General features: G+C 46.2%; 4 protein-coding genes across 8 annotated transcripts in view; 1 reads left to right on the top strand and 3 right to left on the bottom strand.

The window, feature by feature from the left end:
- Positions 1-2: 2 nt before the first annotated feature.
- Positions 3-9,932, bottom strand: BRICD5 (BRICHOS domain containing 5). Of its 2 annotated transcripts, XR_014518891.1 has the most exons (7): positions 7,811-9,932; positions 6,200-6,331; positions 5,306-5,458; positions 4,140-4,247; positions 1,658-1,811; positions 445-838; positions 3-149 (listed from the first exon to the last, which is right to left on the bottom strand). XR_014518891.1 is itself a non-coding variant. In XM_083474035.1 (6 exons), the coding sequence occupies exons 1-6, from the start codon at positions 7,847-7,849 to the stop codon at positions 744-746; spliced, it is 681 nt and encodes a 226-aa protein (XP_083330161.1). In that variant the 5' UTR covers positions 7,850-9,932; the 3' UTR covers positions 424-743. The 2 variants fall into 2 exon arrangements, 1 of the variants encoding a protein (XP_083330161.1); XM_083474035.1 differs by lacking the exon at positions 3-149 and having other exon boundaries at positions 424-838.
- A 141-nt stretch (positions 9,933-10,073) lies between these two features.
- PGP (phosphoglycolate phosphatase) lies at positions 10,074-14,662 on the bottom strand. Its single transcript, XM_083474027.1, has 2 exons — positions 14,001-14,662; positions 10,074-12,356 (listed from the first exon to the last, which is right to left on the bottom strand). Exons 1-2 carry the CDS (start codon positions 14,596-14,598, stop codon positions 12,031-12,033), a joined length of 924 nt encoding a protein of 307 aa, XP_083330153.1. The 5' UTR covers positions 14,599-14,662; the 3' UTR covers positions 10,074-12,030.
- Positions 14,663-14,847: 185 nt separating this feature from the next.
- E4F1 (E4F transcription factor 1) lies at positions 14,848-27,380 on the top strand. Its single transcript, XM_083473970.1, has 14 exons — positions 14,848-15,279; positions 16,613-16,737; positions 17,334-17,430; positions 18,364-18,569; positions 19,173-19,293; positions 19,641-19,793; positions 21,254-21,420; positions 22,177-22,404; positions 22,653-22,752; positions 23,274-23,491; positions 24,044-24,242; positions 24,759-24,919; positions 25,282-25,344; positions 26,474-27,380. Exons 1-14 carry the CDS (start codon positions 15,111-15,113, stop codon positions 26,825-26,827), a joined length of 2,361 nt encoding a protein of 786 aa, XP_083330096.1. The 5' UTR covers positions 14,848-15,110; the 3' UTR covers positions 26,828-27,380.
- Positions 24,934-27,951, bottom strand: part of ZDHHC4 (zDHHC palmitoyltransferase 4) — a 34,239-nt gene continuing 31,221 nt past the window's right edge. Inside the window, exon 7 of one of the 4 annotated variants that reach the window (XM_083473995.1) lies at positions 24,934-25,315. In XM_083473995.1, coding sequence (XP_083330121.1) covers positions 25,286-25,315 — 30 coding nt within the window. In that variant the 3' untranslated portion in view covers positions 24,934-25,285. Of the gene's footprint in view, positions 25,316-27,185; positions 27,704-27,951 lie in introns of those variants that run through there. The other 3 variants (XR_014518887.1, XR_014518888.1, XR_014518889.1) reach the window with 3 other exon arrangements.

Below are 27,951 nucleotides of genomic sequence, written 5' to 3' on the forward strand. Positions count from 1 at the left end.
TGTTTGTTTGACTCAGATTTTTAACTGGATCTACACCACGCAGTTTCTTCTCCCCACAGACAATTATTTACAGGCTTATAGCTGAAAGGGCAACACTTTGTAAATAAAGCAGGAGTATACATATACATACAGTATGCAGGTTTTGGTGTCTTCGGGTGTCTTCCCGTGTAAGAGTTGGGGTGTCTAGGCGACGTTTCGACGAGGTCTCACTCGTCATCTTCAGGCTGGTGCTTACGGCTTCTTGTTACTGGAACAGAGCAACAGTGCTGTTGCTCTGTTCCAGTAACAAGAAGCCGTAAGCACCAGCCTGAAGATGACGAGTGAGACCTCGTCGAAACGTCGCCTAGACACCCCAACTCTTACACGGGAAGACACCCGAAGACACCAAAACCTGCATTCCTGTACCCGTGAAAATCTACGAAAGCATACATACAGTATATATACACACACACATATGTATATACTGCCATCTTGACTGAGTGTCGCTGTAGTTCAAATTTCCTCAACCTGGTGCCCTTCAAGTGCTGTTGGACTACAAGCCCATCAGACCCGGGAAGCACAGCTGTGCTGATGGGAATTGTAGTCCAAAGCACCCAGAGAGCACCAGGTTGGGGAAGGTTCCTGTAGCCCTTCTTGCCCAATCCAGAGCCCTGAATTGCAACGTGGGCTTGGCGGAGACAGCAGAGCCTCGCCCTTGTGTTCAAGTAGAGAAGAGCAGAGGTGCAGAGGGTGGTCCAGGCCATTCATTCGGGAAGGTAGTAGAAGCAGATGGAGACGCAGATGTTGTTCGGGAAGCAGATGTCAATGCACAGGTAGATGAGCCGCTGCTTTGGAGGACCTACAAGGAGAACAGGTGTGTGACTGGTACGGTTAGTGCATGGACAGCATCCAAATGCAGAGCATTTACTATTAAAACTGATTATTTGGGGGGGTGGGAGGCCGCGTATTAACGCAGCTCTCTTGCAGAATGTGGAAAAAGGCAACCACCCACTTTCAATAATTTTGTGTATTTAAATTTCAAGAAGCAGATCTTGGGCTCTGCTGCTGTACATCTCCCATCCAAGAAACCACCTGCAAAAGACTCCAGTGTTCCAGAAAGGGTGTCTCCCCACCTTGGAGCTCTTAAGACAGTGGGAGACACCCCAGCTTGTTTAGCACTTCTCATCCCAGGAGAATTCAATCTGAGGGACTGGAGCTCTGCTCAGCAGATTGAATGCAAGCCTGAAAGCTCTTAATTGGATACCTGTTGTCCACCTTTCTACATGGTCCTCAGAATACAACCTGGTTTGGGATGATTTTTATTTACCCTAGCTGATGTAGGGGTATGCTGAGAGGCAGGAGTTTTTGAATTAATTATATTGCTATCCCACCTTTCCCTTGAGGAGGTTTACATGCCTCTTCCTCCTCTTTATTTCATCCTCACAACATGCTGCGAGATTCTGCCTTATACAGTCATACCTTTAGTCCATGAAGCTCAGTGTTCTTTACACTGACTGGCAGCTGCTGTCCAGGGTTTTTCAGACTTACTTAGAGATGCCACTGGCAATTGAACCTGGGACCTCCCTGCATGCAAGGCAGATGGGCTACCACTGAGGTACGATGACCCTTCCCCAGCTGGCTGCGTCTGTTGGGGGCTGGGGTCCAGCAGCCCACTCACCGTCTTTCTTCTTGACCCAGTAGATGGGTGCCTGCCCACACAGGGACCTGACAGCCTCCCCTGCCTCTTCTGGTCGCACCTGCCTCCCTGGCACGATCCCCAGGAACTCACGGTAGTACTGGGTCCTGTCATTGGGAAGCGGCAGCTGATCCACCTTGGCAGGAACAAGAAACACCAAGTGTCAGGGCTCTGCATTCCTTAATCCTTCATTAATGACCATCAAAAGGAAGCACTGAACAGATGTTGGTATAAGCCAGCCTTCACTCCAGCTGGTGCCCTGCAAAGGTTTTGGTCTACAGCTCATATCACGGCAGTGCTTGCTAGGGATGTTGGCAGTTGTAGTCTAAAACATCTGGCTAAGGCAACCCAGTCAGATGTGCAGGGTACGTTATTATTATTTGGAGGGCACCAGCTTTGAGAAGGCTGGTGTGGACAGATGAACACCAGCATCTAGTTCTGCCAAGGGGTCAGGGACTGGGGAGCTGCAGTCATGCCATTGCCCCAGGCCACACTGACCTGTCCTTTTTAAAAAAAATGGTAAATATTTTATCTGTCTTATAATAAAACGGCATTATTCAACCTCAACAAAAAATGCAGAGGATTGCATGCATCCATCCATAAGTCACATATGAGAAAGAAAAGTGGCAAGTGACTGAATCAGTGAATGCATCACCTTCAACTATCCATGGCATAACCTCTCCTTTAGTAAGTGTGAGGGGCTGGAAGTCTGACGTTAACAGTCTTATTATTACAACATAATGGACTGCTGGATTAGAGCAATGGCCCATCTAATTCGGCATCCTGTTTTCACAGTGGCCAACTAGATGGTCCTATAGGAAATCTGCAGGCAGGATCCAAACACGAGAGCCCTCTCCCCTCCTGTGGTTTCCAGCAACTAGTATTCAGAAGCATTCCTGTCTCCAACTGTGGAGGCAGAGAGAGCATAATTGTTAGCCCCCTCCTCCATGGAATTATCTAATTCTCTTTTAAAGTCCTCCAGGTTGGTGGCTGTCACTGCCTCCTGCGGGAGTGAGTTCTATAGTTTATCTTCATGCTGTGTGAAGAAATTGTATATTTTAAAGATTTATTTCCTGCCCTTCACCCCAAGGTCCCTAACATCACTTCTGTTTACACAGCTGACATATGGGAACCAGACCTTTTCAAAACAGTCTTTCATTAACAAGGTTGCCGGGTGTCTCACATTCCTCCCCATTTACTTTCTTCCAAAGTTCTGGGGGAGCGTTGGCAGAGCTGGCCAGGAGCGCTGCCTCCCTGCTAAATGGAAGTGGGGGCGGTAAACCAACCCCACTGAGCTTTGTCCCGACGTTCCTGGCAGAACAGGGGCCTCTGTCTTTCCGAAATCAAACCTCTGCCCTCGCCCCTCACCTGAAGCCATTAACATTTTGTCTGCAGGACTCTTATGCATCATTACTCAGACTTATGCTGCTGTGGAATCACTGACAAAAGCACCTTTGTTTCCTTGGCTTACTGCAATTGCCCACAAGTTGGAAAGAGGGTTTCCTCTCCTTGTCTCCGGCCCCCTCACCTGCCACTATGTTACATTTTCGTCTCCTTTTTCTTTTACTTAAAGGAAATGGATAGGAGTAACCCACTCATCTTGGCTTAGAAGGCGGAGAGAGAATAGTTTTTCTCCCTCTCTCATAACGCTAGAACTCATGGGCATCCACTGAAGCTGAATGTTGGAAGATTCGGGAAGGATAAAATGAAGGACAGCTCTTCTTCATGCAGTTAACCTATGGAACTCACGCCCACAGGAGGCAATGGTGGCCACCAACTTGGATGGCCTTAAAAGAGGATTGGACACATTGAGGGAGGAGGAAAAGGCAATCCATGGCTACTAGTCACAATGGCTATGCTCGGATTCCTTGCTCAGAAGCAGCAGTGCTTCTGAAAACGAGCTGCTGGAAGGGACATCTAGCTGGCCACTGTGAGAACAGGATGCTGGACTAGATGGGCCACTAGCTTCATCCAGAAGTGACATCTTATGTTCTGAATGCCCAACGAGGCTAGACAAAGACATTTTGCTGTTGACCAGAAGGTTGGTGTTTTGAACCCACCCAGAAACAGCTGTGGGAAGGATTCCTGCATTGCAGGGGTTGAACTAGATGACTCAAGGGGTCCCTTTGAAATCTACAATTCTATAATCTGTGGCCCTCCAGTTGCTGTTGGGTTTTCAGATTCAATAGCTGGCCAGCGGTCAGGGATGATGACAGGAGCTGGAGTCCAGGAAGATCTGGAGGGCCACAGATTAGGCACTCCTGATTAAGATTCATCCTAAAGGGAATGAATGATTCCCCCTTTAAAGCCTTCTAAGTTAGTGTCCTTCACCACCTCTTGTGGGAGATGAAATACTCCTGGCTTTCCAGGTGATGCTTCTTTAAAATTCATTTAAACTAAGAAAATAGGCAAGAGTATAAGGAATCTAGATTCTACGGAGGCTGCTTCAGCATTCTGTGCTTACCCTGTGTTCTGACAGGTTGAAGGACATCTGGACAGTGTCTCGGTCTCGGTCATCCATCATCCGCAGGTAGCAATTGTTCTGCTCTGAGGGCTTGTAGCAGACGTAGCCCTGAACAGAAGAAACTAGATAAGCCTGTTTTGTTTGTTGACAGGTTGCTTGATCCACTGACTAAGTGAACATAGTACTGTCCTCTCTGCCTCCTGTAGCGCCAGCAATGCACTTGGGGGAGCTAATATGTGGCCCGTGAGAGATGCTGGACTCCCAGTCCCAGCATGGCTGGCAGGCAGAGATGATGGGTGCTGTGGCCCAGCATCACCTGAAGGGCTGTGGGTTAGCCACCCCTGCAATACATTCTCATAGTTGTTTTTCCTGAGCTTCTCTCAGGCACAGGCTCTGAGAGTTGCTCCAGTGTGTTTCATTTGCAGAGAGAAAGATGCAGAGGTTTCTGATCTGGAAGCCACATACTTCCTCAACTGGAGGTTTTGACTTCCAATACTGATTGTGTGTAAATACATACATGCTTAGGGGCTTATGGTTGTGTGCAGAGGAAAATGCACTCTGCACATGCCCCTGGGCATTTTAGTCTATCAAAGATTCCTGGAAGGAAGCCTGCTGTGTGTGTGTGTGTGTGTGTGTGTGTGTGTGTGTTCTAGGGGCCTGCATGTCCAACACTGCTCAGAGCGGCTGAAATTTCTGTATAGCTAGACTGAAACCCACACTTGTTCTGGGGGCCTCCTGCACATCCAGAGGGATGCTCATTTCATTGAGCCGCTTGAGCAGCAGGAGGGCAAGAGGCGGCTTGCTCAGACATAGTTCACTTTACTATTTCTAACGCCGGCTCCTCAGTGCTCCACCACGGTCCTTTGCATGCCAGGAAACTGCATCAGCTTCCCCTATATTTATATATAACTGTTCATTAAAAAATTCTGTGGCACTTGAAGAGGATAAAGGAATGCCACATATATTGCTTCTTTTACCATCACAAAAATCCTGGGAGGCAGAAAGGCCATGAGGATTTCCTATTCAAGTGGCTTGGCCAGGAGCACCCGCCAGCTTCATGGCTTAGGTGGGCTTTGTGGCTGCACCGGCAACTTCTCAGCATTGTGCACCCTTCCCCCATCCCCTTCCTCACAATTTGGAAAGGCAGGGACCACCAGGACACTCACATTCTTGTTGTCAAACAAGACTGATGTTGTTTGGTTACTTGGGGAAGTTATGCAATAAGTAACTGTGTTCCTGGACTTGTTCATGAAAGCCGACTGGTTCATCCGAGACCCTGGTCGGTTCTGGAAGTTTAACCGGACAACCTGCAAAAGAGGCTACGAAGATATGCAGTGTTAAGACTGGTTGGGGGTGGGAGAAACTGCCTGGGCTATCGGCTGCAGCAAGATTCTGTGTGCTCCCCTTCCTGGTCATTTTCTTGGGGGTGTGCGTCTAGAACAGCTAAATATAGTCATTGCAACAGCCAGAAAGAGGAAGACTTATGTCTTCCAGCTCTTCAGCTTAGAAAACAGATGTTTTAATGGAGTGTTTGCAAGGAGGTTTGCAAAATCACAACGGGTGCAAGAAGGGAGACGACAGGAGTAATTTACTCTTTCTCAAAACAGAAGAACATGTTGCTGATGGCAACGCGCAGGGCAGATGAAAGAAAATGCTCTCTCATGTGCAACACATACTTGTTCGTACATAAATCATTGCAAGAATACAAGGAAGGGGATACAGATAAAGTTTTCCAGTGGTAATAATATAAAGCAATAAACAAATCTAATAAATCAAATCAAGTCCCATTGAGTTCAATGGGACATACTCCCGGGCCAGCGTGCTGAACAGCCTTCTCCCAACCTGGAACCCTCCAGCTGTAAGCAGTTCATGGGAGTTGTAGTCCAAAGCATTGGTGGGGTGGTGGAGTGGGCTGGTTGGTTGCACTGTTGGGGAAGCCTGGTATAGAGGATTGCAACCTTATTTTGCTGATGACTGATGAACAGTTTCAGCCACTCCCTGCAGGCAAAATGGGGTGGTGAACAGAGTATTGCGTTCCCCGGGTAAGAGAACCTCCTTACCTTGGGAGATGTTTTTGCGAAGCTGAGAGTTGCTGCCACAGCAATGCAGATGATTCCACAGATTAAAATGACAGAAAGAACAACCCAAAATGTCCTGGAAGGGCTTTTGGATTCTGCCGGCAAGGCTCTCTCCTAAGAGCCAAGATAAGCCCATCAGTCAAACAGAAGCCAACAAGTTGAACATCAAAAATATTAGTGGGAAACACCACATGCAACCTTCATTTGAAGGACTCCAACCCTTTCCTATTCTGCTTAAGAAAATGAAGTACAATAAAATGGCATGACAAAAATGCAAACATGGATGTACTTGATGGTTACAGAAGGTGTAGTTATGCGATATAAGCAGCTCAGGGCTTGCCTACCCAGTTTATATGGTTGTAACCTGCCCTGGAACCTAAGGGTAGGTAATTAATAATAAATTATTATTAATAATCATTTTTTGTTGACATGGAAATTAACTCATTCTCATCCCATTGCTGGATGAGTGATCCCTGGTTTTCCGAAAGCTGTGGACTATGTAAAGACAGGTAATACAAGGTATTCAAAATGTTTTTTGTCATGATCCACAGGGATTCCATGGATCATACATCTTCCTCTTTCCCTTGGTATCTAAGTCTTTGTATTATTTTGGTGTTCAAGTTGTTACTCTGCAAAAGCATAGGGATCTCAAGCAGTGTAGTTATCAGTTTTTGGAGGAGGTCTGGCCTGATTTAAAATCTTTAGTGCACAGAACTGAAATTAAGACAACAATCCTATGCAGGCTTGCTCAAAAACAGGTCCCACTGTGTTCAGAGGAATTTACTCCAAAGTAAAGGACTGCAGTAGAAGATATTTAGGCAGGCTTTTAAACTAAAATGTTTAATACTGTACTTTGCCTAAGTGAATGCAAGAGATTCAGAATATTGCCTACACAAAGTATAAAACAGTCTTCCCCAACCTTGTAGTTTGATGTTTTGGACCTGTGCTGGCTGGGGCTTATAGTACAATACATCTGGAGGGCAGCTGCCTGACAAAGTATTAGTTTAATGTTGATGGTAAGACTTCCTATAACATATATAAGTTCCCTAAGGTTATGAAAGATTTCACTAAGTTTGATCATTCTTGCATACGGAGTACCTTCAATCTCCAGGAGCACCAAGATCTGCATCAATAGTCCTGAGGTAGGAACAGCCGACATGGTGCCCTTGCAATGTTGTGGGACCAGAAACCACACTACCTTAGACTACTGGCATTGCTGTCTGGGGCTGATGAGAATTGGGGGCCCAACATCTCAAGAGCATCACATTGGGTACCCCTGTCCTGGGGCAATGAAAGGATTTGGATCAGAGCATTCTCTCAATTCCCTTTCTCAACCTGTATCATTCTCTCACTTCTACCCTGATCCCAAGACGCCCTGAGTATTTTGGTGCCCAAGTTGAGAACTCCAGGCGTCCCAATAATGTGGGACACAATCCATTTGCAAGTTTTCCTGTGTGACTGTGCATCACTCCACTCCTTTAAAAGGAAAAATCCCAAGAGAAACAGATCAGGAACCCATCAAGGGACATTTACTGGTGCCAAGGAGCGGCAGGTGCTGGGTTGTGGGGAAAGAAAAGGCAGCAGGGTACTTACTGGACAGGGGGTGATGTGGGCCACAGTCTGTTCCTCCATTCTCGATGCCCTCTTTGCTCCTCTGACTCTGCCTTCTGACAGTATAGAGCTTGTGCATTATCAAATCCCTCGGAATCCGGTTTGAAACCTGAGAACATGTCCATTTTACTGCCCACCCTGGCACCTTGACTTGGAGAAGGAGCCACGTGGTGGTGAAACGTTAGATGCTCTAAATGGTGGGAGGGAACAGAGGCTGCAGAAAGATGCTGTCCTGGGCACGGTGATGCTTTCGCTGTCCTTCCTTGTGAGACAGCTAACACATTCATGGGGAACACAATTGGGGGCTTTGTGTGAGACCTTTGCATTCTGGCAGCCGCCCTTGGTATGGGCCAGACATCTCTCTCATTTGGGGTGGGGGGAGGGAAGGAAGTAAAAACAAGTAGAGAAGAGTGCCAGTCTGCCCAGAGGTCTGAGACATCTGCTCCTGGAGAGAACCTGCCATTCAGACCTGTCACCTTCCGAACCTCTGCAGAATTAATATGGTCAGAAACAGGAAAATGTTACTTGATGTGATTAATTATCAAATATAAATATATTTTAGTACTGCATGTCAAGCAAAGGTGTCTTTTTGAGGACTCTGAAGGAAGAGGAAGTAGGAGACAACTTTGCGATTTCAACCATTTGGGAAACTGGATCGTTCCATTTTAAGATGGCAGCATGGCCATTGACACCGAGAATGATCAGGCTAGATGTTTTTTAAAAAACCAAGGTTTTTTTGCAGAAGGTGGGGAAGAAAGAATAAAGGTTGTTTCTCTCAAGCCATCCTTGTCTGCAGCTGGTCAAGTTTTAAGATGGGAGTGTGAGATGGGAGTGTGAGATGGGAGTGTGATAGGAGCTAGCACACATTCAAATGAGGCACTTTCAGGTGCTGGCAGTTTTCAAGTTGCACCACCGCCTCCTGGGAGGAAGCAGAGGAGAATCATCCATGGCAGTAAATGCAAGCAGCGAAGTGGGCACATACCTATGATAGGTGGCAAACAGGAATAAAGAGAAACTAAAAAACAGAATCCAAAGGCCCATAGAAAGAACCTCTACTTGTAGAGTCAGTGGAGCAGCTCACCAGCACTGGCCCAGTTTACTTTGTTTCACGTCCAATGAAATGGCCTGAAGCCTTCGCTACTTCCACAGTGAGCTTGCCCCAAGATCATCTGGGGCAAGGCTATGATGACAGCTTGTCATCATCGTCTTATGAAGCACCTGCCATCTTTTGCTTCCAAGCTATTTCTTCTGGCAAAAGATCATACCGCTGTCCTGCGGTTTTTGCTTGAGGCCTATTAGAAAAAGGGGTGGGGGCCAGAAGAAAAATGCTTTCATGCAGACATGCTCATTCTCATAATTAACACACACACTCGTGCATTTCATGGCTCAAAGTTAAGGCTGGACACATTTTCCTCTGGCACCATTTCTCAGAACACCCATTCTGCTCCTGGTCAGCTGTGGCTAAACAGCCCTTTCATGTCTCTAAATAGCTAAAAGCAAACCAGTCATCAACTTTGCGATATGTAGCCAAATACAGGCTCAGGGTGGTGAATTCTTTAAGGAATGTGCTGGCTGGAAGTGATGGAAGTTGTAGCACAAAACACCTGGAGATTTATTTCCACTAAAAATAAGTAAAAACATGCTAAATTAGATCTCTATTGCCATAGGGCACTAATTCTGAATCCAAAAATTTTCAGAAATCCAAAACCTTCAGGGATGACGTGACAGGCAAACACAAGGCTCAGACCTGATGGATAAACCACAATTTGCCATTATTTTTGAACCTAGTCTGTTTGTGTAAAGAGGTACGGGGTTCTAAAAAGGGAGATTAAGGCTGCAACTGTAAACAATAAACTCCACTGACAACAGTAGGACTTATTTCTACACAAAGTTATATAGGATTGCTAGTCTTATTTTACCAAAAAACAATTCTCACTAACCTTACATTAGGAACCAGAAATTCAAACTATTAATTTGAAACGGGAAAGAACACACAGCCAATTTAAATAAAAGAAAAATATTCTTCCCACTGGTGTCTCCTGGATGTTTACAACATTGGACAATTTAGCTCTCAAGCAGGTCTCTTCCACATTCGATCATGACACTACAGACAATTCAAATGAAACCTTATGGAAACAATTCCAATTTTAAAAAACAGGGTAAAAGGCTTATTTTGCATATTATTTTTGATGAACATGAATGAGGTTCATAGCATGCAAAATTAAAAGGCAACAACACAAAGAAAAAAGAGAGACTTCTTGTTTAATATGACTCAAGAACAGGACTGAATTTCCCCAGATGCTTTTACACAGACTGCTTGGTCTTTCACCAGCACAGTTTCACAACAAGGGAAGAAACAGTGAAAAGAGGTGAAAGGCTCTATTGCATGGCTAGTAAGTATGAGCAGTTGTTGACAGGCTTCTAAACAACATTTATCATATATGGAACAATTCCTCAATCTCCCCAGATTTGCATAAGCACAAGTCCTAGCAAAAGGACATCATGTTATTTTCAAGTCAGTCCAAACAGAAAGAAAGAAACCGTTTGCATTATCATCGAAGATGGAGAAAACCTTTAGGCTTACAAATCAGTTCAGCAAGCCTAAGAAGGAAAAAAAATTCTATTGAGAAACAGATTATAAAGGGTACCTTGCTGGGGGGGGGGTGTTATTGTGTATCTTTAGCACTTCTAAGTAAGTGTCAATGCTAACCCTATAATATTTATAATACAAAATATATTTCACGGTGGACAACACAATTATTGCTGCATCAAAAAGTGGCAAGTTCATGCAAGTTTCAAGTGTCTGTGATACAGGAAGCATAATCTGCACACAATGGATGTGCACACAATTTGGAAAATGAAAGCAAACAAGCATCTGTTGTTTACCCAAAGTGAGTGCTGCTTTCATCCTTACATCTCTATATCAGATCTCTTCAGCTGTTATTACACAATTTGGCATTTAGTGTCAAAAGGACAAAACTACCCAGACACTTCAAGAGTGCATTTAATCATGTTTCCTACAAAACAGCAAAACAAAATGGCTTGAACTCCCATTTTCAGCAGACAATTGGTGCCAAGGCGGATCTGCAAAGGACTTCCAATGTCCTCTGAACAACCCACTATTAAGATCTTAATAGGAAGCACAGGACAAGTTACTGTAGTTGCTTCATCAGCACTGACTTCAAAATGGCTTGAACGCAAAATGGCACGTATTTATGCCAGAGGATCCCACAGATGGTACAATTTATGCTTGGGATCATTAACTACTACAACTTGTAGCAAGACCTTCATGTGACTGTGGCATTTTTGTAACTTTGCATGTGTAATTCAACCATTAGCACAATTTGGGAATCCTCAAATGATCCTTACTTAAAATGGTACTTCATCTTGCAGACTGCACAGGTATTGCTGTGGTATGTACTGAAGAACACAAGCAAGATATTTTAGAAATCTATTGATATTTCTCCTGAACAATAAATTCTATTTTTGATATATTATAATTCACTTTTAAAATAGATATCTGTTCTTCACATCACTATATATATATTTATATTTATACACACACACCCCTACTATCTTAGAGGAACACATGAAACATGACAGCATCTTTCGTGTTTTGCATATTGAAGCAAGTGCAAATGGCTGTGTGGAAAGGCGCAAGAACAAAATTATTGAACACACAAGTGATTTCCTATTTCCTGAAATCACATCTGAAGCAGGCTGCCTAAAACCGGGACCTGAGTAAGCATCAAAGCCAAGCTTAAAGTCAAGTTCTACAGGTCAGAAAAGAGCAATTGCCCTCCTACTGCTCATTTCCCTGAATTTCCCACAGATGAGGATATAGTTTCCACAAAGAACCACAGTGAAAAGTTTTAAGAGAAGCCTGCCCAATCCCTTTAACCCAGCTGAGCAAGACTCTACCCTGATGCCATTAACACTGCGGTTGTTTAAGACATACTTAATGCTTCACAACATCTGAAAGCTAACCAACACAACACACTTCCCTCTTTGTTCCAAAGTGCATTTTAAAGGAATTTGTAAACAGAGACCTTGAATTCTAAGTTACACACTAAAAGTCTCTGAAGTTGCAAGCAGCAATCATGTGCATTGCAGTAACTGAGGTGATACTACCAGCCTCAAGCCACTGAGGGTGCAAGGGGTGGGGAGAAGATACATGTTAAAAGCTGGAAAACTTCCCTTTTTTAATCCTGGAGGATGGGGAGAAGGTCGGCTATGCTATCAACATAGTAATCGGGGACTAGCTTTCTCCGCTCAGGACAGTCACTCTCTAAGTGACCTTTTACTTCTTCTAGGGTGGAGACCCCTGTGAGGGTCAGAAGAGTGGTCAAGCCGCAGTTGTTGCCCATGAGGATGTCTGTGTCCAAGCGGTCACCGACCATGATGGTGCGAGCAGGATTGATGTTGAACTCCTTGCCCACACACTCAAAGATGTAGCGGCTGGGCTTGCCGATGATGAATGCTTCACGCTCTGCTGCCGTCTCCACTGCTTTGACAAGGCAGCCAGTTCCTAAAAAGAGAAGCAAAGCAATTGTGAGCCAGATACAGCACTGAGGAACAAGTGCAAACCCCAAACTCATCTCAGTAGTCTATAAAGCCTGTCAGTGGGGGAAGCCAGCTGTGAGAACTCAGCTATGTTGTACTACTAAAGAAGGCAAACACAAACCATGCGCGGAGCAATACCCAAGCAGGGAATCATACAGAAAACAGTATCACTCCCACATTGGCTGAACAATGTAAACTCCTGTTCCTCAGAAATGTTAAAGGCAATCTTTCAGGTCAAATCTGCCAAGCCTCACAAATGATCCCACCCACCCCCATCCCACACATCTATCCTAATCTCTGCACCATTTTAAAGTAGCTGCTGGTACTCCACAACAGCCACTAGTCAGTACATCCCACTGGACAACCCCCACAGGTAAAGACTGACATAGGATTGTCATACCATGGTGTGTGACAAATGCTGAAAAGAGTTGGGAAGAGACCAAATTGAGAGCAAAACAACTGTGAGGCTACCTTTAAGGGGCTGAGGTTCTAGAGCAGAGGGCATTTTTCCACCTGAAGCAACTATTCACCCAGATAAAAGACATTAAACTTTTTTTAATGAAAACATCTGCCCACATATCAGGAAGCAGCTAGTGTGGTGGTCCTAGCAAGGTCCTCCTCATCAGAAAGGCCTCCACCTGTCTGCACCCAATCAGAACTTTGTCTTCATTTTAGGCCTCCTCCCTCTCTTTCATGTGTGTTCACCCACTACCAATAAAGGTTGTTGCAGTGTGCAGCCCACATACCGTAAAAGTACTGATCATGGAAAGCAGTTACCAGTCAATGTAGCAGGTCCTGAACTAGAGAGGCTAATGATTTAAGTATAAGGGAGCATTCTCTGTTCCTATTACAGCTCCCATCATTCTTCACACTTAGCCATACTAATGAGGGCTGACAGGAGTTGAACAAATGGGCTAAAGGAAGCTTGGGATAAGGGTTAGTCTTGACCTGAGATGAAGCTCTCTATGAAGCTCACTGAGTGATTTTGGACTGCATAATCTATCTCAACAGGGTAGTGATGATAAAAACTGGGCTGGATTTCAAAAATTGCTTCCAATACACAGTAAGCTAGAAGGATAACAAAACATTAAAACATTAAGAAGCAGCATTCCTGCAGGGGAAAGGCAAGGGAGACTGCATGCAGATGTAGCCAGACACAGGCCACATTCACACCATACATTTAAAGCAGTACACCACTTTAAACTAGTTGTGGCTTTGCCCAAAGACTTATGGTAGCCATAGATTGTTAAGGATGCTGAGCATTGCTAGACCACCATTCGCTTCACATAGCTACAATTCCCAGAGCTCCCTGGGAAGAGGGACTGATTGTCACACTACACTGTGAACTGAGGCAACTAGAGGTCTACTGACAACTCTCGGTACCTTTAAACCACAACTCCCAGCTTTCTTTAGGGAAAACTATGGCTGTTCAAGTGATATTGTAGCGCTTTAAATGTGAGCGTGTGAACGTGTCCTCCGTCACGTCCTATGCTCGCTCAACCACCTGTGCCCTTCCGGACGGTCGCGCTCAGCTGGAGCTCAAATGCGGTCTGACGCACTTAAGCGCGCGGGAGCGCGCACACATACACAATAACACGCGTGTACGCACCGGGTACGGCGCTCCCTCCCTCGAGCGGCAGACGGTTGTCCCGGTTGGTGCCCACCAGGAGACACCCGTCGAGCATCAGGTAGCGCAGGGCCAGGCAGAGCTTGCCGTAGCTGAAGTGCTCGTCGTAGCCCACCAGCACCGCCCGCACAGAAGGATCGAGCGGGGCGCGGGAGCCAAAGTTGGCGGACCCCGGCTCGGGGGCGGGACCCGTGCCCAGGTGCGCCACGCCCACCGCCTCCAGCTCGGCGCTGAGGGCGGCCCCGCCCAGGACGTAGGCGGCGCCTCCCGCAGGAAGGGCGTGGCTCAAGTAGCGCGCGGCGCAGTAGGCGGAGCCGAAGACCTGCCGCGTCTCGGCCGGCGGGAAGCCCAGGCGCTGTAACTTCTCCACGTAGGCCTGGCGCGTGCGCGAAGAGTTATTGGTCACGTAGCACAGCTGCTTCCCGGCGCCCGCCAGGCGGCCCAGCGCCTCCGCCGCCCCGGGAATCGCCGCCTCGCCCCGCCACAGCACCCCGTCGCAGTCGAACAGCACCGCCTCCGCGTCCCGTAGCGCCGACCGCGCCGCGGCCGACGTTCCCAGCCGTTCGCACCGCTTCGCCATCGCGGACCTGCTCAGATGGACGGACTGAGAGAAACCGGCGCTGCTTTCTTCTCACGACTTCTCCTCGACGTCGATTGGCTGGGAGGCGGCGCGAGCTGGCGCTGATTGGGCGGGGCCGGCTTTTCAGGCTCCGCCTCATCTTGCGCCTTGAGGGAGAGAGTGAGGTGACCGCAGCCTTTAGACCCCTGCCTGAGCCCCGCCCGCCGTAGCTGCTTATTGGCCGAGATGAAGCGAAGCCACTTTGCTATTGGGTGAGACGCCGTCTCCTCGCTTCATTTGCTCAGGCTTCGTCCGCATTTGCCAGGTTTCTATTGGCCTAGCCGAAATAGAGCCTTTCCGCCCTTGCTCCTCATTGGCTGCGGCGCCGTGGTGGCTCTGCCCACTTCAGGTGAGCTGAGGAGAGGAAACCCCGAGCTTCGCCTCAATTGGCAAAAGTTCGGGCTTTGCGGTCCCGCCCCGTGGCGGCGCCGGGCTCGTTGTTATGACGACACGGCCGTAAAGCCGCCATCTTGATGGTTGCGGCGCCTTACGACATGGAGGCCGCGATGGCAACGAGCGCTGGGCCGGCGGGGCTTACGGCAGTTGGGCCACGGGGACAGGAGTGTGCGGCTGAGGCGGTCTCCGGCGCGAACCAGGGGCCCGCCGCCTTCCTCAGTCTCCCGGCGCCTTTCGGTGAAGAAGGTACCGGCTTGGCAGGCAGGCAGGGATGGGGGGGAGGGGAGGAGTCTCTTACTCTGTAAAGTAATGTTCCTCCCGAGGAGGAAGGGGTGTCCGTGGTTCCCTCAGCTCTTTGCGCAGCCCGCTCTTGGGCTTGTCGATGCAGCAGCTCGCTAAGCCACCCAATAAAGGCGAAGGTCCAATACGATGGGAGAGTGGAGGCCTTTCTCTTCTGAGAATTACGGTGTCGCGCCTGCGCTCCTCCTGCTTTGGAGCGAGGAATGGCAAGCGTGGGACTCACTTGCAGGCATAAAGTTGGTTGAGCCTCGGGGAAAGGGTGCCACGCAGCCTCCTGTCGGGTTCCTTGATTCCAGCCTCTACAACTCTCAGAACTACTACTCTCATGAGCCTCAGTCAACGTGGCCATGCTTGGGGTTGATGGGAGTTGTAGTCCAAGACATCTGGAGGGTGGCAGGTCTGCGAAAATAAAAAAATTCCTTCCAGTAGCACCTTAAAGACCAACTAAGCTAGTTCTTGGTATGAGCTTTCGTGTGCATGCACACTTCTTCAGATTCACACTTCTTCTGAAGAAGTGTGCATGTACACGAAAGCTCATACCAAGAACTAACTTAAGTTGGTCTTTAAGGTGCTACTGGAAGGAATTTTTTTTATTTTGACTATGGCAGACCAACACGGCTACCTATCTGTAACAGGTCTGCGAAAGCCGCATTGAGCTTTCAGAGTCTATATCCCTGAAGTTTCACTTCTTTTTAATCTAACCCAACACCTGTTCTTTTAAACCTCAGCCTGGATGAGAATGATCAGAAACACTGCTTCTGCTAATGTGCCAGAGTCAGGAATGAAACATGACAGACTTATTTCTTAGCCAGAGTTGCTCAGTTGTAAAATAGCTCCTGCCTACATCTTTTCTCTGAGAAAGCATGTATTTCATGGTCACATTTAAGAGAGGACAGTGGAAGTGCTGGGAATGGGGATTTCAGCAGTGTAACTTGTGCAAGCTGCTGTATTGAAATTCTCTTTTACACAGCTTTTTAGGGTGCAGGAGCTCTGCCCCTTTTTGCACTTGACCCTTATTAAGCATTGCAAAATCATGTTCAAATCTTAATCAATGTTAAATTCTTCTCAGCTTGTTTTTTCACATTTACTGGATGCTTTTATGTCAAGGTGTGTTCTCAAGCTATCCTATCAATGCTTAGGTAACAATTTGTACAACTCCCTTCCTATCATATAATGACCAATATAAGCTAGAAACCAGCTGGTCTGAACGCTTTGTCTTTAAATAGTCTTGTTATTCCATCTGAAGATGGTGACAGTTTTCTTATCCTTTGAATTTTAGATGAAGATGACAGGCACAAGTGTGGTCGGTGCCAGTCTGAGTTCACTTCTTTGGAAGAATTTGTACAGCACAAATTACAAAAGCTTTGCCAGAGGCAACAAGATACTACAGCAGTAACAACCCCGGCAAGTTTCCTCAAGCAGGATGTGGGGAAGGCGATGGCTGGATTATTTTCTAGCCCTGAGACTGCTTGCTAGGACAAGTTTTCTCATTGAGGGCAGTGGGTGGGGGAAAGCATGACAATATTGCTCTAGTAGTTTTGGGTAATTCCTGGATGGGTTTGAGGGAGGCTTAGGTGTGATGCCTGGAAAATTCACAGAGATGTCTTTTTTAAGTCCTACTGCAAGAGTGGCAGGGTAAGTCAACTGACTACTGTTGAAATCAGTAGTAGGAAACCTCTGGCCAGTGTGCCTAATTGGGCCTGGCATGGGTCCTAGTTTGACTTGTGAGACCATTTCGTCCAAAGCACACCTCCACACCTCATGTCAGGTTTTAAGGCATCTAAGAACATGATTCCAAAGGAACCACTGAACCTCAAAAGGAGTTCCCAGGTGTTCCTTTGCAAGCAGCACTTGATTGGTGCAGACAACAAACCTCCATTACTTTGGGGAAGAATGAATAAAGTGTGAGCAGAGAAATATTTTTAATTTTGCATCTCTCACTGTTTGGCTATAACTAGTGCAATATGCATTCTTTTACTAAAACTCAGTTTGCTGCACAGGTCATTTCATCTGTTGAAGAGCCTATAACTGTAGCTCATATAGTTGTTGAAGCTTCTCCAATAACAGAAGAAATCAGCAACACATCTGCAATACTAGGTAGGTTCACCAAACTTTCTGAGGTATTTTGAGTGTGTCAATAAACTTGTAGAAAGTACATAAAGATGAATCAAACAGTATAAGCTTGAATTCCATAATCCTTTGACAAACCCCCCTAATAAAACTTCCTAAGTAACCTTTTCATGCATAGCTTGTCATGGGGATAGGTAGCTGATGAAAGAACAGCAAAAAGATTGTAGGAGTAAACAGTTCTCACAACACAGGAAAATGCAGTGTTGTTGCTCAGGGACCCAAGCTGTTTAACTCTAATAATTAACCTGGGGTTTGATGAAGTAGCAAAGTTTCCAGATGAAACCAAATTATGCAGGATGGTGAAAATCTAAGCAAACAATGAGAAATGTGATAGGCGCTCCAAACCAGGTGAACAGGCAGCAGAACGGCAAATGAGGTTCAATGTAAGCTGAGTGCAAACTGAGGCACATAAGTTAGGAGAATAGCAAAGAGAACCCCAAGTTCTGGGTGCAGTGAACTGGCTGTCCAGGAAAGAGAATTTGGGGTTGTGAGGAATAACTTAGTAAAACTATCAAATGCGCTTGCAGTGAAAAAATTATGCAAGACAGTATTATGACAAGGATCAAAATGGTCATTGTCATAAGACCTTTATGCAGACTTTGATAGTTTGTATGGTTTGATAGTACAGTGGTACCTCGGGTTAAGTACTTAATTCATTCCGGAGGTCCGTTCTTAACCTGAAACTGTTCTTAACCTGAAGCACCACTTTAGCTAATGGGGCCTCCTGCTGCTGCCGCACCGCCGGAGCACAATTTCTGTTCTCATTCTGAAGCAAAGTTCTTAACCCGAGGTACTATTTCTGGGTTAGCGGAGTCTGTAACCTGAAGCGTATGCAGCCCGAAGCATATGTAACCTGAGGTACCATTGTATCTGGTTTACTGTGTGGTGTTCTGGTTGCAGGTAGTGGGCACATCAAAGAAGTCATTGTAGCCGGAGACCATGTATTTGAAAGCCCAAATGGCCACATTGATGGTGACACTGGAGAGGGGCAGGACAGTCCTGAAGGCCCAGAAGAAGGGGCCTCCATGGAGCTCATCAAAGTTAAGCTGCTGGTTAATAAAGAAGGCCGATACGTCTGTGAACTATGCCACAAGACATTCAAAACGGTATGTTTGAAGTTTGTACCAGATCGTATAAGATAGTGCTTGACAAATAAGAAGAGATTTGCATTGATTGATTGATTGATTGATTGATTGATAGATTTATTTATTCATAGCATTTGGGTGGCTTGCAATAGACAAGTAAAAAACTCAAATCTGAATACAAGTAAAATGTTGCCAAACCTTTAGAATTGAAACCAGATTTTAACTTTTATGTACACTGCATCATTTTTGCCTATACAGTCGTACCTCGGAAGTCAAACGCCTTGTGAGTTGAATGTTTTGGCTCCCAAATGGTGCAAACTCGGAAGTGATTGTTGTGGTTTGTGAACGTTCTTTGGAACATGAATGTCTGTTGCGGCTTCCAATGGGCTGCAGGAGCTTCCTGCAGCCCATTGGAAGCTGTGCCTTGGTTCCTGAATGTTTTGGAAGTCGAACGGACTTCCAGAATGGATTCCGTTCGACTTCCGAGGTACGACTGTGTGTTTGTTTTTGTGTGTGAATATATGTGTGTGCTTGTGTAGCTACAGCTTGAAATTCTCCATTGGTTAAAACAGGTGATCTGTGTGCCTGGCAGCATCACCAATAGTTCCTTTCTCCTTGCTCCAGGCCAGCATCCTCAAAGCTCACATGATAACTCACAGCAGCAGGAAGGATTATGAGTGTAAGATATGTGGGACATCTTTCAGGACCAAGGGCTCGCTGATCAGACACCATCGTCGTCATACAGGTGAGAGGACAGATTGGTTTGTTATAAAATCCATGATGGTGCTATGTGTGTAGAAAACCCCTCAGTGCTTGTTGGTGTATAATGATTGAGTCAGAATGGACAAACCCCCTCTGCTGGCGACAGTGGAAGGCATGAGAGCCATGCACTAAGGCTCCAGTTTGCTAGCACAGCCAAAAGGATGCTACTGTGGATGCTATGAAAGGAACATCCCATCGGGATCCAGTCTTGTCATCCCCATCTGCTTTCTTTTCTGAGAGAAGCAGAAGAGGGAAAATTTCATAGCTGGAGTCCATGGGCCATTTTCTTCCATGTCATAATTCTTGTCTTTTACTTCTCAACCTGTTAAGATGAGCGTCCTTACAAGTGCAAGAAATGTGGGAAAAGCTTCCGAGAGTCAGGAGCCTTGACCCGGCACCTGAAATCCTTGACTCCTTGTACTGAGAAAACCCGCTTCAATATGAACAAGGAAATAGTTGTGAGCAAAGAGGATTTAGCAGCAGGTCAGTGAAAAGACCAGCAGCTTGCCCTGCTGTTTGTACAGTTTTGCTGTCTTTCATTGAAAGTATTCTCTGTTGGTCCAAAGCAAGATACAGCTCGTGTTTATGACAGATCTAATAATAATAATAATAATAATAATAATAATTAATAATAATTTTTATTTATACCCCACCCGCCCCAGCCAAGGCCGGGCTCAGAGCGGCTTACAAGCAATAATAAAAACAAATTGAATGATTACAACTTAAAAACAAAATTAAAATACAACATTAAAATATTGAAACATTAAAATGTAGCCTCATCGCAGGAGGAGAAGGAAAGGAAAAAAGAAAGAGAGGGAGGGAATCAAATTGGCTCCAAGCCAAAGGCCAGGTGGAACAATTCTGTCTTACAGGCCCTGCGGAAAGAAATCAGATCCTGCAGGGCCCTGGTCTCATGAGGCAGAGCGTTCCACCAGGCCGGAGCCAGAGTTGAAAAAGCCCTGGCTCTGGTTGAAGCTAATTAACTTCCTTAGGGCCCAGGACCACTAGGGTGTTGCTATTTATGGACCTTGAGGCTCTCCGTGGGGCATACCGGGAGAGGCGGTCCCGTAGGTACGAGGGTCCTAGGCCGTGAAGGGCTTTAAAGGTCAAAAGCAGCACCTTAAATCTGACCCTGTACTCTACCGGGAGCCAGTGCAGTTTGAAAAGCACTGGGTGAATATGCTCCCATGGCAGAGACCCCGTGAGGAGCCTCGCTGAAGCATTCTGCACCCGCTGGAGTTTCTGGGACAGCTTCAAGGGCAGCCCTGCGTAGAGCGAATTACAGTAGTCAAGCCTGGAGATGACCATCACATGGATCACTGTGGCCAGGTCGGGGCGGGAAAGGTAAGGGACCAACTGCTTGATGCGGCAAAGGTGGAAAAATGTTGCCTTGGCTGTTGCTGTAACTTGCGCATCCATGGAAAGGGAGGCGTCAAGGATTACACCCAAACTCTTGATGGAAGGCAATGGCACTAATTGGGCCCCCGCAAGAGAAGGGAGTTGGTCTCTCATCCCCATGCCATCCCGACCCAGCCATAGGACCTCTGTCTTCGAAGGATCTAGAAGGCAGTTGAGTAAGGTGGGACATTTCTGACCTCGCGTGTGGGGTGTCCTCTGTGACTTTGCCTCTGTTTTCTGAGAGGCCTTTTCTTGTTGAGTAGCATGGTGGCAAAACAACCAGGCCCTGAATACAGAAATCCAAATCTTGCCTCTAGGAGGCCTCAGGCATTCCGCAATCCGCAACATGCCTACTTTAAATAGTTGCTTGTAAACAAGATGGTGTTTGAAGTACTTCAGCAATTTGAAAGCATCATGTGAATGCAGAAATATTGCAAACAGAGGAAATTGCTTTGGATACTGGGGGAAGAGAAGACCTCAAAGTGGGAAGTTGTATTTGGGAGCTAGGCTGCTTGCTGAGACTCCTGTTTGCTGCTTTTTTGAAGGGTCAAATGACTCCACTGTAGAGGCTGTTCCCTCGCTAGCAGCTCAGTCTGTGGAGTCCCCTCCTGTGATTCATTTAGTGACGGATGCAAAAGGGAATGTCCTCCATGAAGTTCACGTCCAGGTGCAGGAGCTCCCAATCACAGAGGAGAAATTGTTGGGCCAAGAGGTTAGTGCCACCCATGATGAGGGGAAGGTTGGCATTTGGCTTAGACTAGAGACCCACACTAATTTCCAGCTATGGGTTTGGCATGATGAGACAACATGCCTGACCAGTCTCAAGGGGCCAGGTGTAAAGAAAATTCTAAAGAAGTATTGCTTTGAAATCTTGGAGGTGATAAGTTTAGCTGGAGAATTTCAAGCCCAACACAAGGCATCAAAACTCAAAGCTCATCTGCAAGAAAGAAAGCAGTTCTAAATAATGTCTCCCTCTTTAGAAATTTGAGAACTTTTGGTGCGCTCTGCACAGGCATCTGAGATCTGAGAGGCTGAGGGAAGCCATGAGATCAGTTTGCTAACAGTTTGGTTTTTCTGTTTAAGAGTGGGTCTCAAATTGTAAGATGGGCAACTACTGAGTGTGTGTAAGTAAAATTGCAAAGGGTAAAAAGATTCTGTAGCGAGCAGGCCCAGTGGTAGGGGTTTAATGTCGCTTCCTCAAAAATGGCTATTCTAACTAAATTGCAGAGAGGCAAGGAACATCTAGGAGTTAAATCCCAATCTAGACCTTGCATATGGCATTCTCTGGGAGTCATTTGCATTTTCTGATGGGTTGTGGGGCCTGGGAGAAGAGATGCCAGTGGTTTCCCGAGTTCAAAAGGCTGAAGAATGCTGGCTTAAGAGAGAGCTTTTAGCAACTTCTGGGGCTAAAACAACTGGTCTCTACTTTGCAGTTAACTGCCCTGCATCTGTCCCTGGTTTTCTTTAGCCTTCAAATCCTGAGGATCTGCCCCCTGAGGGAGATGACAATGAGAACTTGCTGAGGGAAGCCATGAGGAATTCTGGGATTGTGATAGAACAGGTGTCCATGGAGGAGGCGAGCAAATCAGATGAAGCCAGTGAGGTGACTGGTGCAGAGGAGTCAAAGAATGAAGAGGTGGAGATGCCCGAGAAGCTGTGTGGGGAGCAGTACGTGAAGATTGAGCAAGCAGAAACTGTAAGTTTGTCAGGGTGGCTGCTTTTCCTGTATTTAGGATAACTCACTCTCCTGAAGTCAGGTTTGGCTGATGCATGACAACAGGTCTTGGTGGTGTGCAGCTGTTTACGGGTTAACTCATGAGCTGGGCCCCCTTTTGCTGCCTTCAGTGCTGCTTTAACAGTGGCATATGCTGCCTTTCAAATAGGATATCCCAATTCAAGCTTTTGCAATGTCAAGTACTTATGCTGCCCCCCTCTGTCTCATAGCCAGATGCAGATGCGACTGATGAGGGCCAGGTGTGCCCCTACTGCAGTGAAGTCTTCCGGGAACACAGCTCCCTTGACCAGCACATCAGCAGACATTTTGGTAAGGGGACATCTTGTTGTGTCTCGTCAAGGTATCCATGGACAAATTGCTTCCTTGTACAGCCACAACGTTTTATCAGGCTGCAGCTGGGTGGCTTTCCAAGGCATGCAAATAATTTATTTTCTCTGTTAGATTGGTGCACATTGCTGCAAGATACCATAAAACTAAAAATAGTTTGAATGCCTCAGAATTGCTGAGAAATTATTTACTCAGTAGCAAAAATGGTAGATGTCTCAATTATTTTGCTGAGTATTGCAGATACTGGCTTTAAGTTTAGCTTCTGTATGTGGGTTAGTCTTTGAGCAAAGGTCAACCCCGAGATCTCTGGCTAAATCAGCCTCACGCCTGAGGCACCTGTCGTCTTTGCTACGAGCAGAAAATTTATGGGCAGTTCCTCTGCGGCTATGAAAGCAGTTTCTTCTTTGATATCCTACCGCCTTGCATTTTCAAATGTCATAAATACTGGACATTCTGCCTGCTCCAATCCTCTTTTTTTGTGAAACTTCCCACCCCTTGCCCAGACTACAAACCTTTCCCATGTGAAGAGTGTGGCAAAGGATTCACCAAGGGCTACTTGCTGAAAAAACACCAGGAAGTGCACGTGAACGAGCGGCGGTTCCGTTGTGGGGATTGCGGCAAGCTGTACAAAACAATTGCGCATGTGAAGGGACACAGGAGGGTTCACTCTGATGAGCGGCCATATCCTTGCCCCAAATGTGGCAAGAGATACAAGACGAAGGTATGAGCCCCACATCTTTTGGGACTTGTTCTTTGATGGGAACCTGGTTAAGCCCCAGGGCCGCATTCCCTTTTAGGTGAGTTTTGGAGGGCCATGTGCCAGTAGGGAAAAGTGGGAAGAGCAATTTTACCTTTGCATTAGCACTCAAAGTGACTGGGAGACTTGTGAGGAGCATTGCTTTCCATTTTGTCCGAAGGGCACTACTGCTTCTCTAGTGTTCTCCGAGTGTCCCGAAAGTGCTCAAATGAAAATTTCTGAGAACTGCTCAAGGATTCTGTTGGGCTTTGTGCCAAAAGTTGGGTGGTTTATTTTTATTTGCAGCAAGTATGCCTCTAGTGCCTTGGAGTCACCTGTCCTTTATTTAAAAAACTGCTCTTGGCAGACAAGAAGCTTTGTGAAGTGCTCAAAGTGAAGCAGATGATTATTTATTTTTTTACTTTTAAGAGTGGTGTGCAATGGATAATGCTTCTGTCTGCTCAGGAGGTCCAGTGTAGGAAGTTTGCTGTGTTTGTCTATGTTCACTCATGGCTTCCATGTTCTCCTGTCCTGCAGAATGCCCAGCAGGTGCATTTTCGGACGCACCTTGATGACAAACCATACGTCTGCCAGTTCTGCAGTCAGGGATTTCGGGAAAAGGGTTCCCTGGTGCGCCACATCCGCCACCACACAGGGGAGAAGCCCTTCAAATGTTACAAATGTGGCCGTGGTTTTGCAGAGCATGGCACCCTCAACAGGCACCTGAGGACCAAAGGTAAGGGAGCTGTCTCTTTTTCATGTAAAATGCAAGCTGGAGCCAAGGACAACATGTGCTAGCTTCTAGAACAGGAGAAGCTTTTTGGCAACCCCATCGCCCGCCATCTCTGTAGAGTGCTATAAGATTTAGAGGCCAAGAGGTTGGGAGGCGGGTGCAGAACCTTCCTGGTGAAGTTTCTAGAGGTCAGAATATTGGTTGATCTTTTGATCTATGGTGGTGGGGAGAACTGGATTTCTTGTAGTGGCTGAGTATTTGTTTAAAAGCATATATAAATGGCTTAATATTTTAAGATATTATATAATAGTTCGTTGCTCCCTGAACAAATAATCCAGAATAAGGAAACAAGCTATATTTGCAAACAGTGGGGCCAAGAATTTGGCATTCCTTGGCACAGAGGTTTTTTTTTTAAGACAGAGGTTATTTTGATAAGAGACTTGAGCATGTCAGGATTGAACATGTACAGTATACAGAAATTACTTTAATTTGACAAGAGTTACCTTATCCGTCACCTAGGTGGCTGTCTGCTTGCCTTGAAAGAAGCTGAAGAAGAAGCAGTGTCAGAAGAAGGTCAGTCTGCTGACAATTTGGCTGCAACAGTCATTTCTGAAGATCCTCCTACAGTCCTCGTGGAGTTCTCTTCGGTGGTGGCAGATACGCAAGAGTACATCATTGAGGTAGCTGAGCAGCACTGAGGGAAAATCTCTTGGAGAAAACTAAGTTTTCCTACACTGCAGGGTTGGTGGGAGGTTTTCAGTTGTGGTTTGTCCAGGGGCATCGAGAGCCAGACTGTAATCTGTCAAGTGCTTCTGAATAGAATAGGCCAGGCCTCACCAGCCCGGTTCATTCTACTTTTTGAACCATTTTTATGAGCACCAGCATCCTATGGCTGTGCTGGCTGAGCCTGAGAGGCATAGCAGAAAGTATGTGGTGGATTGCGCTTGGAGCAAAGAGCATTCCTGAGGACATTACCTGCATATGATTACACTGCAAAGTAAAGTTCCTGCTTTAGGGGAAATCTGTCTTCTCTCTCTTTTAGACAGCTACCGAAGAGATGGAAACCACAGAAGCTGCTGAAATCATAGAAGGGACAAGGCATGAGGTAGGTTGCTCTCCCTGAAGAGGCTCCTTACAATCCTTGCTACTAAAATCTTTGAAGCTTGAAGTGATTAATTCATTGATAAAATTACCAAGAGACGTCTTTGTAGAGAAAACACACACACACACACACACACACACACAAGACTAGGCAGCCTGTTTGTTTAATACCTTCTTGGGTGGGAGAGTGAATCTAGGAAGCTGCTTTCTACCGGGTCTGCCCTCCAGGATCTAGGGCAGAAAAAGGTCTTTGCCATCCACCAGGGATTGAACCTGAGGTTTTCTGTGTGCAACAGAAAGTTCCCAAAGTTCCACAACCCCTTTCAGAGAGGAGAACCTCCCCACTTCCTGGCACTGAGAAAGAAAAGCAAGTGATTTGGTCCTAAAGCGACTTTTATTTTAAAGCAAGAGCCATTCTGTTATTTTGCTGGAGGAGGGAAGAACTTGCTAGTTTGGAGCTGGACAGCATGTCAGATTTGTGTCTACAGTGGTGTCCCGCAAGACGAATGCCTCGCAAGACGGAAAACCCGCTAGACGAAAGGGTTTTCCGTTTTGGAGGTGCTTCGCAAGACAATTTTCCTATGGGCTTGCTTCGCAAGATGACAATGCCTTGCGAGTTCCTGCGGGTTTTTCCCCCTTCCCCCCCCTTTTTCTAAGCCGCTAAGCCGCTTATCAGCTGATCCGATAAGCCGCTAATAGCGCTAATCTGCTAATCCGTCAATGGGCTTGCTTCGCAAGACAAAAAAACCGCTAGACGAAGAGAATCACAGAACGGATTCTTTTCGTCTTGTGAGGCACCACTGTACTTATATATTTCTTTGCACTTTATAGAATAGGTGAAAGGAACTAACATCTGTTCATTGTCAAGCAGTTGACATACCCCATCCCTTAGGGCTTTTTGGCTCCATGGTTTTTGTTTCTTTATCTCTGGACACATTTTTAAAAGAGTGGCTGTGCTGGCTAGGAGTTGTATTCTGAAACACTTGGAGGGCATTGAGGAATGCTGCTGTTCATGAAAATGTACGCCACGCTTGTCATCCTCTGTTGGACTCAAACTACACGTGCAGCAACTCTGATACAGTGGGTGCAAATCTGGCTTTGAATCATTGGTGTATTTCCTTCTTTCCATGCAGGTGGACAGTCACATCATGAAAGTAGTTCAGCAGATCGTCAACCAAGCAAATTCTGGCCATCAGATAATTGTCCAGAATGTCACTGTGTCAGAAAGTTCTGCCTTGACACCCGACGGCACAGACGCAGACACAATTGCCATAGCAACTCCCGAGAGTCTCACGGAGCAGGTTGCCATGACGCTGGCTTCAGCCATTGGTGAAGGAGCAGTGTTGACCACAGAGGGGAGCAGCGAGGCTGAAGAGGCAACGGTGACAATGGTGGCATCCGAAGACATTGAAATAATGGAGCACACGGGGGAGTTTGTGATTGCCACCCAGGAGGAGGAAGTGGAGGTTCAGACTGTTATAGTCTAGACCAGGGGAAAGAGAGCCATATCTACATTCAATCTCTGGAGGCTGCCCTGTGGGTGGTCTTCAGCACTGTGGAAAATGTCACATGGGGCTGGGGCACTCTGGTGGTGCCAAAGGGCTTGATGACTAGTGTCCTCATAGCACTTGTGCTCATCTGCTGCTTGTTGAAATCAGGCAGTGATGGAGCGAAGCACTTTAATCTTAGCTTAGTGGGAGGAGAAAAAATGGATGGTGGGGGAATTTGCAGGGAAATTACACTATGCCATGCAACCAGAGGCCTCCTTTCTGGGGCACCTACTTGCCTTTCATATGTAAGTCCATATAAGGCATGGAATGTAAGCTATTCATAATGGATGCAAACTTTAAAGAAAAGTTTGAAAATGCTTTACTATACAGGAAAACAGGTTATCCTGCAACTGCTACATAAAGGCCACAATGTACATTTTGTAACCATGTAACATTTAATTGCTTATTGTACAGTTTGTAAATGTTTTTAAAATACAAAATTTTCTACAAAATTCTGATGTAATAAAAAGAGAGCTATTATTAGATGAAAGCTGGTTATTTGTTTTTTGTTCTGGTAAAAAGTAGCTGTCACTTCTCTTATCCTACAGATTAAATGTAATCCAGCAGGACTCTGTATATGCCAGACTCTTGAAATGAATGTTAGTTGTGCAAAAGCAGTCAGTAGCCTTAGATTATTCCAGTTAACAAGTTTCTAGTTCTCATGATTGGAAACTAGGGTAGTGCCTAAAGTCTCAAGAAGAAAGCAGGGGCTTAGGGCTCCTAATCAGAATCATAGAATTGGAAGGGACCATGAGGATCATCTATAATCCAACCATCTGCAGTGCAGTATTCTATAGGTTACTGTATTTTTCACTCTATAGGGCGCACCGGACCATAGGGCGCACCTAGTTTTCAGAGGGGGAAATCAAGGGGGGGAAATATCACACACACCCCAGCTCTGGGAGCAGCAGACAGGCTGCATGCAGCCTGTGCACTTCTCCCAGACCTCCTCCCTGCTATTGCGGGAGGTGGGGGAATTCCCCCATCTCCCGCAAAAGCCCACAGGAGGGAAAAGGGACTGACTAGGTCAGTCAGTCCCTTTTCCCTCCTTGGGGAAAAGC

The sequence above is a fragment of the Podarcis liolepis genome (assembly GCF_965112155.1).
Source record: "Podarcis liolepis genome assembly, chromosome: 14".
Taxonomy (NCBI): domain Eukaryota; kingdom Metazoa; phylum Chordata; class Lepidosauria; order Squamata; family Lacertidae; genus Podarcis; species Podarcis liolepis.

Bases quoted from the DNA above. Each gene is read 5' to 3' on its own strand.
- E4F1 (XM_083473970.1), top strand. From the start codon at position 15,111: ATGGTTGCGGCGCCTTACGACATGGAGGCCGCGATGGCAACGAGCGCT. The intron at 15,280-16,612 runs GTACCGGCTTGG...TTTGAATTTTAG, and splicing joins GGCGCCTTTCGGTGAAGAAG to ATGAAGATGACAGGCACAAG. The intron at 23,492-24,043 runs GTATGAGCCCCA...CCTGTCCTGCAG, and splicing joins GCAAGAGATACAAGACGAAG to AATGCCCAGCAGGTGCATTT.
- PGP (XM_083474027.1), bottom strand. From the start codon at position 14,598: ATGGCGAAGCGGTGCGAACGGCTGGGAACGTCGGCCGCGGCGCGGTCG. The intron at 12,357-14,000 runs GTGCGTACACGC...TTCTCTTTTTAG, and splicing joins GGGAGGGAGCGCCGTACCCG to GAACTGGCTGCCTTGTCAAA.
- BRICD5 (XM_083474035.1), bottom strand. From the start codon at position 7,849: ATGGAGGAACAGACTGTGGCCCACATCACCCCCTGTCCA. The intron at 4,248-5,305 runs GTGAGTGTCCTG...TCTTCTGTTCAG, and splicing joins TCTTGTTTGACAACAAGAAT to GGCTACGTCTGCTACAAGCC. The intron at 839-1,657 runs GTGAGTGGGCTG...TTCTCCTTGTAG, and splicing joins CTGGGTCAAGAAGAAAGACG to GTCCTCCAAAGCAGCGGCTC.